This window comes from Macadamia integrifolia, chromosome 1 (assembly GCF_013358625.1).
Source record: "Macadamia integrifolia cultivar HAES 741 chromosome 1, SCU_Mint_v3, whole genome shotgun sequence".
Taxonomy (NCBI): Eukaryota; Viridiplantae; Streptophyta; class Magnoliopsida; order Proteales; family Proteaceae; genus Macadamia; species Macadamia integrifolia.
The window spans coordinates 35,197,050-35,209,230 of NC_056557.1; the positions used below are offsets into that span (position 1 = coordinate 35,197,050).

The 12,181-nt window shown below is 39.5% G+C and overlaps 1 protein-coding gene and 1 long non-coding RNA gene across 2 annotated transcripts in view; both read left to right on the forward strand.

Annotated features, from left to right (window-relative positions):
* Positions 1-12,181, forward strand: part of LOC122088965 (uncharacterized membrane protein At4g09580-like) — a 17,639-nt gene that overhangs the window by 1,082 nt on the left and 4,376 nt on the right. Inside the window, exons 2-3 of the mRNA XM_042658388.1 lie at positions 3,349-3,619; positions 3,725-3,895. Coding sequence (XP_042514322.1) covers positions 3,349-3,619; positions 3,725-3,895 — 442 coding nt within the window. The remainder of the gene's footprint in view (positions 1-3,348; positions 3,620-3,724; positions 3,896-12,181) is intronic.
* On the forward strand, positions 584-1,786 carry LOC122089042. Its single transcript, XR_006143200.1, has 2 exons — positions 584-1,114; positions 1,409-1,786. It is a non-coding gene; the product is annotated as an uncharacterized LOC122089042 (long non-coding RNA).

Below are 12,181 nucleotides of genomic sequence, written 5' to 3' on the forward strand. Positions count from 1 at the left end.
GGGTGGGGTGTGGGGGGACGCAATTATACCTTTCCTTTATTGTATAGGTCGATTTTGTTAACTTCAAAGCTAATGTGGATGCTTTACGGATGTTAGGGTCTGACGTTTTAGTTGGTAACTAACGGGCACCCTGTCTTTTGGCTGATCAATTTAATTTTAGCAAAGAACTAAATAATGTTTGGCACTGGTGGTGGAACCTATTTACAGTTGTGCTGTCTGTACGCTTTGGTTCTTGAGTTGAATCTGTCGATTACCGCTCTTAGAATCAACCACCTGCAGTTCAAGCTAGTATGATTTTGACATTTTGAGTGTAAACTCAATGGTGGTTTAAAATTTTAATCGGTAGAACTGAAAATTGTAAGGCAGCTCCTCGGTTTCCCACATGGTACTAGGAAACTGATGTACATTGATAACTTTTCTTACTAGATAAAATACAACTTTCTTCCTTTGTTACTTTAAATGTCGACTGCTTCTGCTGATGTGTTGGAGCCTTACTCCATTTGAAGGAAGAGGCAGTGGAATATTTTTTATAAAGCTTGACCACTTAGCAGGACCTATTCCCTGGAAAACGACTGGTATTTTATTGATGAATTGCAATGTCTCATTGGTAGAAGATATGCTAATGGTGTGGTTTCCTGTGGGAGGAAATCTTGTTTAAAATAAATACTGCAAAAATGTGGAAGAAACTTGTTGAAAAAACATCTGTCTTAGTACTTTGGATTGTGCAAAGATGATTGATTATTTTGCTTGTTAGTTTAAACCCTGATACTCAAAATAACATATGTGCTTGACTTCTGGATGCAAAGTGGAAGAGGATAAGTGATATTATGGATTTGTGTTGTACTGTCATTTCATCTGTAAAAAGAAGTTACTACCCTATTTATTTTGGAACTGCACTTTCTTTGGTTTGACAAACTGGAAAATCCACGACAGACATGAACATGCAAGGATAGACAAGGGCATATGATGACACTTATCCTAAGTACTGGGTCGAAAATTGGAGACGGTCATGCACATGCATGGATTGACATGGGAAAATGATGAATCTTATCCTAAGGACTGGGGGCTCTGAGAATTAAAGGGCATGCATCTTCTAGTATTGGAGTACTTTAATGTGAGTACTTTTTTATGGTGTCTTGTGCTTATGATATTTTCTATAAAGTGAGGTAGTAATGTAATATAGAGAGTTTACAATGGAAGGTAGGAGGTCACACAGATTAAAATGTATTTTCATTGCATTAACCATTGGAGTTGATCAGATTGGGAACATACTATCCTTTTTATGAACTATTAAGTTTCTGGCGACAAAAAGGAACAAAGGAGAAAGAAAATTAGAAGAAGAATCTATACTTATATGTAATGATGTCTGATTTTCAGTTACTCATGCTGTATTCCTGGTTTATAGCAGAATCCACTTTGTTTCTTTGTGCTTGGAGATGTCAAGAGGTATCCCTTTCTGGCTTGGAAGGTTGGATGACCGAGTTAAATTGGGCTACTCATTCTCTTGTAGCACGTCATACTAAAGGGCTCCATGGATGACCTGGGATTTGTCGATGGGTTTTGTTGAGGGGTTTGAGGAGTATTGGCAATTTCTTTTGGTGAGGCGGAACAGTTTAAGTACAACGTTTTCTTGATTTATATGGTTGGATGGAGGTGATTTTTAGATGATTGGGTGCTGTACCTGCCTTTCATTTGATATTTTCTGATGTTTTTAAGTGGCTCATCTCATAAGATCAGCACTTTCTCTGGTGCAAGTTTGTATAAAGTGATGGGAAAGCCGTTTGTGTACGGGTTTGGTGCTAAATGCATTGGCAACTATCCATTCAACAACTACAACTACAACTACAACCACAACTCAACTCAAAAGCATTATCCCAACTAAATGGGGTCAACTAATTGAATCCGTTTTCTCCATTCAGATCTATTCAAAGTTACGCCTATTACTAGTCCTAAGCTATGCATGTCTTTGTTCACCACTTCTTCTAGAGTCATATTAGTCCTACCCTTGGCTTTTTTAGCCCCTTCAATTTGAATCAAATCATTCCTCTGTACTAGAGCATATTCCTTATTTTATTTTTTCTAGTTTAGATTTTTTAACTCTACATCTAGATTCTTGCATACAAGCTATGTTAATTCTTTTTCTTTTCACTATATCTATAAATTCTGAATTCTTTCCCATTAAAGTTCCTACATTCCAAAATGCTACTCTTAACCTCCATTTTTTGGACTAGTTTTTTTACTTGCACTCTTCCCTGGTGTGAGAACCCTTGCCCACTTGTCACTACAATCGGTCACCAAATGGAGTGTCACTTACAAGAGATTCCGTAGCTACCCTCGCTCACCTAGGTCATAGCGCAGCATCACTTATAAGGGACGCCTTAATTAACATAAGGTCGAAAATATAAAATTCTAGGATCCATGCAAAAGGGTTTGGTTAAAGTTTGTTTTTTACAATGCCAGCTACTGACATGACACACAAACCTTCCTCCTTTGTGTTGGCTCGGGACTGTCAGCATAAACCAATGACAGGTTCATAGGCAATTATTCATTGTTTCTGAAAATATCCTCTGCTGCATTTAGTTATACTTTAGTGCTTACCACTGTTATAGTTGTTGAGGTTTATAATTGAGACTGTTTATGCCATCTGTATGGTATTTGTTGCTATTTGAAAATTTTGATTAATTTATTGAGGAATTTTTTAAAGGATTATCTTGCTTCCGTTTTTCTTAAGTAGTTCTCGCCCCTCGGACCTCGCACATGCGAGAGCCTCGTGCACTGTGTACGCCCTTAGCCTGGTCAGCAGACCATATAACTGGACCCTACTTCTGCCATATGGCATATTGGTCAGGCTGATCCCAAACTCCAACCTTTATATGGTTGAGCCACTTCTTCCACATGGCAGATTGGATTAGCCTGAACCCAAACTCCCCTGCTCACATGTCAAGTGTCAGCCCAAATGGAGTTAGCCAAGTGGCAATACAAAGAATTGAAAAATCAAGAGAGAGTTCGTAGTAGTCAGAATAATAATAGGTGTGTGTGGATATACACTGGATGCATGCCAAAACATGGAGGGCATTTAATTGAATTAGGCTCTGAAATTAGATACATGGTCTGTCCAGACCCTCTCCTCGGTATCCAACAGTTGGATTGGTCATTTGACCCCTTCCACATGGCGGAATTAGGTGTCCTGAACCGATAACCTTTGTCTGGTTGGATGACCATAAACCATTTGCCCTTTTTTTTATAATTCATGTTTTTGTTTCCTTGCTTTGCAAGCATATTTGAATATATCATGCTTTCCCTGATTTTCTTTTTTTTTTTTTTTTTTTTTTCTTTTTGTTGTTCCAGAGATAATCTTGCAACATATGCAAACGACTACAGAGGGCAGTTTATTCTAGGATACTGTTCGACTTACATCTTCATGCAGACATTTATGATTCCTGGAACAATCTTCATGTCATTGCTTGCTGGTGCCCTTTTCGGTGTTATCAAAGGCCTGGTTTTAGTTGTCTTCAATGCAACAGCTGGGGCGTCATGCTGTTATTTCCTGTCTAAGTTAATTGGCAGGCCTTTAGTTAATTGGTTATGGCCTGAAAAATTGAGGTTTTTCCATGCAGAGGTATTTTCCTGTTATTTCCTTCTTTTTTTTAAACCGTCCATTGACCATGTATTGATTATACTTTTGAATTTTAATTTTTCCTCACTTGAAATTGGTGCATTTCAGATAGCAAAGCGCAAGGAAAAGCTTCTGAATTACATGCTTTTTTTAAGGATTACTCCAACTTTGCCTAACACATTTATTAATGTGGCATCTCCAATAGTGGATATTCCTTTCCACGTGTTTTTGCTAGCAACATTGGTTGGACTTATTCCAGCTTCATATATCACTGTCAGAGTAAGTCTTTACATTCGTTCTATTTCTCATTAGTTTATATTTGTCCATAAATGAAACTTTTTTCCGCTTATGCTTAGACCTTAGTATGGTTAGCTATTTCTTTCCTTGAGAAATATTTCTTTCCTTGAGAAATATTTCTTTTCTTGGCTTTTGCATTCTTGTTGTGTGCAATATGTCTCATCTGTTTATTGTAGCACTATTTAACATGTGTTTTCTTTGCATGTAAGATGCCAAAATGCGGTGAAAGGAAGTGACTCTTATGCTGCTTCTCTTTTAGTCTTTCGTCCCACTTGTAGAGGTCTGTGATGTTCTAGATTCTCCTTATCAAAATTTGGAGTCCTTGTTGGAGATCTGAGGGAGGAAAACTCAGCTACAAAAGTGGAACTCTATGAAATACTGTCTTTTGCAGTTTGCTGGTCACTTCAAAAGGAAAGGAACAGCAGAATGTTGAAGAGAGATCTGGTATTCCCTTGCTAGCATTATGATCCTTGAAGGGTTTTAGGAATACGTATCAGTATCGGCCATCACTTATGAAATCTAGGGGTCAGAATTGCCCAATCTGGCCGATAACATATCGGTGTTGGTATCTGTTTTGAAATCAGCCAATACCGTGCACTAAATCCATGGATCTTTGTGTTCAGCAGACTTTAGATGCATAAAAATTTCTTTGCTATCTGGGAATTTCCATAGGGTAACATCAATGATGCCCATTTATAGTTACTCTTTCCAGATCAATCCTTCTCATTCATCGCTAATATTCTGGGCATTGTGAATCTGTGATCCAGTGTTTTAGGGGGTGTTTGGTTCGGTAAATCTTTGGGATGACATTCTTTAGAATGATAATTCTTAATTTTTGGAACTGTTTGGTTCCACTAGATTGACCCTCATAAGTGAGCACTCTACTTCCCATGAATGACCATATTACAAAGGATGTGTTCCAAATCTGAGTTTACCTCAACACTTGAACTCAGATTTGAGCAACCTTTTTACCACCTAATATAAAAGGAGAAAGCGGAAAGAAGTTCTCTACGGAAGCCAATATCTCAACCCGCGAGAAACATGTACTAGCCTCAAGGTAGGGGTGTCAATTCCTAAACCGAACTGGTAAAAACGGTCGAACCAAACCGATAACAACACGGATCGAACCGAACCGATGCCTTATTGGTTCGGTTCGGTTCGGTTTGGAGTATTGCAACCTCAAAACCAAACAGAACCGCACCGGAACCGGATGAACCCGAAACCAAACCAAAACCGGCTCAAAACCCAAACCAAAACTGAAACCAAACTGGTAAGAAACCGAAACACTCCAAAATTCATTAAAAAAATCAAAATTTGCATAGTTTTGTATACATTTGTATGGAAAGTCGAATCCAAACTGAACCAAAAACCAAAACCAACCCGGTTACAAATCGATTTAAGAAACCGAAGACAAACTGAAACCATACCGCACCGAAATCAAAACCAAACCGAAACCGAAATTCCCTTATTGGTTCGGTTTCGATTTCAGCTTTCCCACACCGAAACCGACTCAACCCAGACTGAAACCGAGCCAGACCAACCGATTGACACCCCTACCTCAAGGCAACCAAACGATTTTTCAGAAAGAAATATAATTCAGAAGAATGTCTATCAAAAGATTGACATTCATATTCGATATATACACCATTTGATTTACCGAACCAAACACCCCCTTATGTTGCCTGTCCCAAGCCCAGATAAAGTAGGAAGATTGGTATGTTAGGTCGGCACCTAGCATTGTAAAACTTTAGCCAAACCCTTTTGCGTAGATCCTAGAATTTTATATTTTTGACCTTATGCTAGGGTGTCCCCCAAAAGCGGTGTGATGCAGTATGACCCGAGTGTATCGGATAGTGAGCAAGCTTTAGCTTGGCATCCCTTGTATGTGACTCACCACTTCATTTAGATCAAAGTAGCTAAAACAGCAAAGGGTAGGCCTAAAATAACTCTAGGAGAAGTGTTGTGAAAAGAGGTTCTTAGCTTGGGACTAGTAACAAGTATAGCTTTGAATAGAGCTGATTGGAGAAGAAGATCCGTAGCTGACCCTTTGTAGTTGGGATAAGGCTGAGCAGAGTTGAGCTGATTGTCTTAGCAAAGCCCCCACCCACACACACCAAAAAAAAGGAGGAAATAGGATCTCCATTCTGCTGTTAGCTAATTTTTAAAGGTTTTTTTGTTTATGATTCTCTTGTGATTCTCTTACATCTCTTGTAGCTTTTGGGCCCTATTCCTTTTACAGTTAGCTTTTTGTGATCCAATGGCCTACTAAATGAATTCCATGGTATATTTGATTTTAGAAAGCCATCAATAACATTAGTCAATAGTCACATAAAGTACATAAGTTTCAGCCTACAATGTTGTGCCTTGGTATGAAAAGTCTCACTCTGAACCCTCAGCATATCTTTGGTGATAGCAGACTGTTTGATTAGACAATGCTCTAATTCACTCACCTGCGTAGTCATTGCTGTCCTTTTCTTTTTATTTTTTTTTTTACTCTTTCGAAACTATGTTTATAGAACGAGTCTTCTAGGGGCACTTATTGCGGAGGTGACCTTTCTCACCACAATTGCTACATACTATATCTTCAAACACTCGGTTCCCTTGACATTGGGGACCTCACAGAGCTTTCTCTCCTAGTATAGCGGCGGAAGGAACAAGTTGTCGGAACTTCAATGGTGAGTTCATCCATAGTAGTAGCAGGATAGAGTTCAGCAAACTTGAACACGAGAATAGTCCCTTTTCCGTACCCGATGAAGCAACCAAACTTGTGGAGTGAGACGGATCTTCTAGGATTGGAAGACTACCCAACAGAGCAGCTCCTAAGCACTCCCCAGGGGAGTAGTTTATGTGCCCTTTCTTGTGCTGTAGGTAGGGTAGTGCAAGAGCCGTACCTGGATATGTTATTATTTGGTATTTAACAATTAAGTCAATCTGGGAGAAGCGTTCGGGCAAGGTCTCAGATATAGATAAGGAAGAGGATCTGCAAGACCAGCAGGTAAAGCACGCACGGACACAATAGATATATATAAAGATAGATGATATATGCAGTGTAGGTCATCTACGACCATCATTGATAGTAAACCAAACAGAGTTTTGGACCTTTTGGTTCTCTTTCTGGATGCTTCTGATCAATGAACAGGAAGAGGAGTCAACCAAAATGAAACACCACCAAGATACTCATTGTGATTCGATCTTTTGATCATCCATTTTTGGAAAACCTTTTTGGGGGGCTTCCGCCTTACACACGGAAGATTGGATTGCCTGAATCACGAGTCTTATGTATTGTGTTACGATCACCTCATATTGATAAAAAGTCCAAAGAGCAATTCGAAATGGAACTCAAGAAACAATTAATTGTGATAAAAACAAAAATGCATAAATTGCACAAGTTCTTTCGATAAGCCACAGCTTTGGATGAAGAGGCACCCCTCAGGTCCTACACAGTTAAAGTTGTGAACAGTTCATTGGAATTGTAGGGTGGAGAAGGGGACCTTGGCAGTGGATGTGATCTCAAATGTTTTCGGAGTAGATTGGAGAGATTCCTTCATCAAAGGGGTTCATCAACTAATATGGAATGGTTTCTCAGTTTAGGAAACCCCATATTGATTACCCTGCACTCCAAGGATACAGTCATGCAAATATTCTCTTCCAAGGATACAACCATGCAAATATTCTCTACCATGTTTACTCTCCATAAATATGGCAAGTGTAGATCTCCTTCCTTTGTAAACCATAGATGTATGGTAACTCTATATTCTGTAGTGTACCTAAGTTGGTAAGACCAACCACAATCTTGTATATAAATACAACATACTTCAATGGAAGACACTAAAGCATTCTACCATTATCTATTGTTCTAGCATGGTATCAAGAGCTAGGCATGCCTGGACCAGGAATATATTTTTTTTTCTTTTGGCTCCAACGAGCCTGCGTGATAATGGTTTTCTCTTCTTGATTCTGGTATTCCTCCCACTACGTGGATCTCTTCACGTCTATCCAATGACGTTTATCCAATGGCTGCTGTCAACACGCCTCCCCAATCCCCAACTTCCCTAACTAATGATTCCCCTTCCCTCTCCAACAATAACACCACCACACCCACCGCCCCTCTCCCTACAACCCATGTCACCACCAACACCACCACCCCCTCCCTCATTCCATCTCACCACTTTCTGTCCATTAAACTTGAACCTAAGATTTTCTCTTTCAGAATACTTGAATAAATCCCTTCATTGAGGGTCAAAACCATTTTAGTTACTTGATGGATCTATCCCATGCCCATTCGATCCCATTGCTGCCCTTCATTGGCATCACCAGGATAACTCTCCAATGAGCATGCTCATTGCATCCTTAAGTGAAGAGGTCTTTCCCCTCATTGTTGGGAAGACTACCACCTGCGAGATTGGGAAATGCTCACTACAGCTTTTGCTTCCCCCTCCACCACAAGAGTGCTCTCTCTTCACCTTGCTTTACAAGATATGGTTTATAAACCAAATGAATCTATTACTACATTTTCTCACCATGCAAAAATGATTGCTGATGAACTATCTGCTGTTGGAAAACCCCTCCCTATGGAGGATTTTAATAATTATGTTTTTCATGCTCTCAGGTCAGATTTTCATGATATTATCCCCTTTGTTATGCCACACGAAGCAACTGTATGATCTTCATGCCCTTCTTCTCAACCATGAATTTCTTAATGGGTCCTCTCTAAATAAATTAACTGGAGTATCATCAACTGCGAATTCCCCTGCTGCTCACACTGTCCAACCCCAGACTGCCCAAGGTGTCCATTTTGGCCAACCACGATCCTCTTCTAATTGTGGCTCCTTTCATGGTCGTGGTGGGAGGGGCTATGGTCATGGACTTGGGCGTAATGGATGTCTCTACTATGTCATTTGCCAACCATGTTGTCAAAACTTGTTATCATTGCCAAAAGCCGTGTCAACCCTCATACACTACCCCACCCCATTCTACCTATCCCTACCCTCCTAATAACTACACTCCATCAGCCCACCACACCTTCCCCTACCCAACCCCCCACCCCTACAACCTACACATGGTTCCCGGACACTGGGGCTACCCACCATGTGACTCCAGATCAGCAATCCCTCTCCTTCTATGATCCATACTCTGGTCTGAATAATCTTCATGTTGGTAATGGTAAGGGTCTTGTAATTTTTAACCCTGGTAAAGCAGTTCTTTCTTCTCCCTCCCGGTCATTTCAACTTTCTAGTGTGCTACATGTACCTACTAACAAAATCTTTACTTTCTATCAAAAAATTTTGCACTGATAATGATGCATTTTTTTAGTTTCACCCATCTTGTTTTGTTGCCAAGGGTCGGCGAACCAAAGCTACTCTTCATACCGGTCTAAGTAAGGGTGGACTTTACACGTTCTCTACAGCCACTGTTTCTAATCTGTCTGCCAATATTGCTAATAAGTCGTCCAATAATGGCTACCATCATTGACTTGCCCTCCCCATGCACGAATTCTTCATGCTAGAACAATAGATAATGGTAGAATGCCTTAATGTCTTCCATTGATGTATATTGTATTTATATACAAGGTTGTGGTTGGTCTTACCAACTTAGGTACACTACAGAATATAGAGTTACCATACATCTATGGTTTACAAAGGAAGGAGATCTACACTTGCCATATGTATGGAGATTGGAAAGCAAACATAGTAGAGAATATTTGCACGGTTGTATTGTTAGAAGAGAATATTTGCATGGTTGTATCCTTAGAGTGCAAGGTAATCAATAGGGGTTTCCTAAACTGAGAAACCATTCCATATTGGTTGATACACTCCCTCAAGATGATGATTCGACTGGTCGAATTTTCAGCTTGCCTCGTAGGAATTGGAACTGAGTTGTGGATAAACCTTTGGTCATAATATCGGCCAGTTGATCAATGGTTGAAATAAAATTGGATAGTCAGCTCCTTAGCCACCTTATCACGAACAAAATGAAAATCAATCTCGATTTGCTTCGTCCATGCATGAAATACTGGATTTGCCGAAAGATATGTGGTGCCAATGTTGTCACACCAGAGGACGGGGGGTCGAGAATTCAGAATCTCGAGCTCTTGAAATAGTGATTGAAGCCATGTAACCAATATGCAATGGTTTCTCAGTTTAGGAAACCCCATATTGGTTACCTTGTACTCCAAGGATACAACCATGCAAATATTCTCTACCATGTTTACTCTCCATATATATGGTAAGTGTAGATCTCCTTCCTTTGTAAACCATAGTTGTATGGTAACTCTATATTCTGTAGTGTACACCTAAGTTGGTAAGACCAACCACAACCTTGTATATAAATACAGCATACATCAGTGGAAGTCATTAAGGCATTCTACCATTATCTATTGTTCTAGCAGGGTTGAACACCTAGTTCTTCAAGAGGGCCCCATAGGCATTCGAATTGTGTGGCTCAGGTGAATAATTACGTAACCCAATTTTCCTGTTCAAAAGATCTCTTTTCTTCTGCATACTCAACAGGAATGCATCACCAAGACTACCCTTCCATATAGATCATCATGGCATGAAGATTGAAGAGAGAGGTACCACAATCTGATCATTTTAGAAAAAGCATATGATAGAATCTCTAGAGAGCCAATCTGGCATGCATTAGAGAAGAGAAGGGTATCAAGTAAATATGTAGATATATTTAAAGATAAAAGATATGTATGAAGACATGGTGACTAGTGTGAGAACCGTGGGAGGGCAAGGAAAGGAATTCACAGTTACAATTGGGCTACATCAAAAATTAACTTTGAGTCTTTATTTGCTTGCGCTTATCGTGGATGATTGAACCAAGAACATTCAAGATGAGGTTCCGTGGTGTATACTCTTTGTTAATGATATTGTTTTGGTGGATGAGACCAAATATGGGATTAATGCTAAGTTGGAGCTAAGGAGATCAACCTTGGAGTTAAGAGATTTTAAGATAAATAGAACGAAGACGGAGTATATGATGTATAAATTTAGTCACACTACCATGATGGATAATGAAATGTTGAATATTGAGGAGAGAGAGGTACTGCAATCTGATCATTTTATGTATTTGGGGTCAATTATAAATAAAGATAGTAATATAGAAGATGATGTTTCACAGAGAATTAAGGTGGGATGGATGAAGTGGAGGGATGTGTCCGGAGTGTTGTGTGATTTACATATTCCTTTAAAGCTTTAAGGGAAGTTCTGTAGGACGGTCGTTCGATCGGCTATGATGTAGAGTGCGGAAGGTTGGACTGCTAATAAGTGTCATATTGATATACTGTGTAGTAGAGATGAGGATGTTGAGATGGATGTGTGACAAGACTAAGAAGGATAAAGTAAGGAATGACCATATTAGAGCTGATTTGGGAGTTATTTGATTCATGATAAGCTTTGAGAAAGTCGTTTTATGTGGTATGAACATGTTCAATGGAGGCGTGAGGATGCACCAGTAAGGAGGAATGACCATTGGAGAAGTGAGAAAAGACATGCATAATATAGGTCTGGTCTCAAGTATGATTTCAGATAAATCTTTTTGGAGGGCAAGAATCCATGTAGCTAACTCCATTTAGGTGAGATTTTTCTGTTTTATTGTGGTTGTTCCTTTCCTTTTACTTTTACTTTTCTTTTTGTCTTCGATTGGATTCATGTAGCAGACCCCATTTAATTGGGATAAGGCTGAGTTGTTGTTGTAGAAATGTGAATTGGTATCTTCCTTTGACAGTTCTCTCAATGGCTTTAAACTACATAAATTAGGATGCTCAAGATAGTTACATATGTTCCTTGATTTTGTCTGCCACTGTGAAGTTTATTTGATCTGTCATATTTCTCTTTATTATATGTTATTGTGGTAATTGGCATGGGACATTGGCAGGATTGCTTATGGTCATGACTTATGGCCACACAGTTATCAAGGAGACATGGCAAACCTAAATGGTGGGAGGGCATTTGGTGACCTAAGCATGCCTAATTGCACATACAAGTAAAAGTAGGGGTTCAGGTTTTACTTACATTACATTAATACCTAACACTAATATAATGGATGGTATAAATGGGAAGAAAAGAGGGCAAACCTCTGTACAATGTTAAGGTTGCTCCACTGCGGCCTAATGGTTGTGGGTTTGAGTCAGGAGCCTTGTGCACTGGGTACACCTTTTTTTATACATGGGAAGAATCCCAAGAGAAGACTAGAAGAGAGAGAAACTGAAACTGTGAGAGCGTGAATGTGAGCATGGCTGAGTACCATCAGAACTCCACCCCC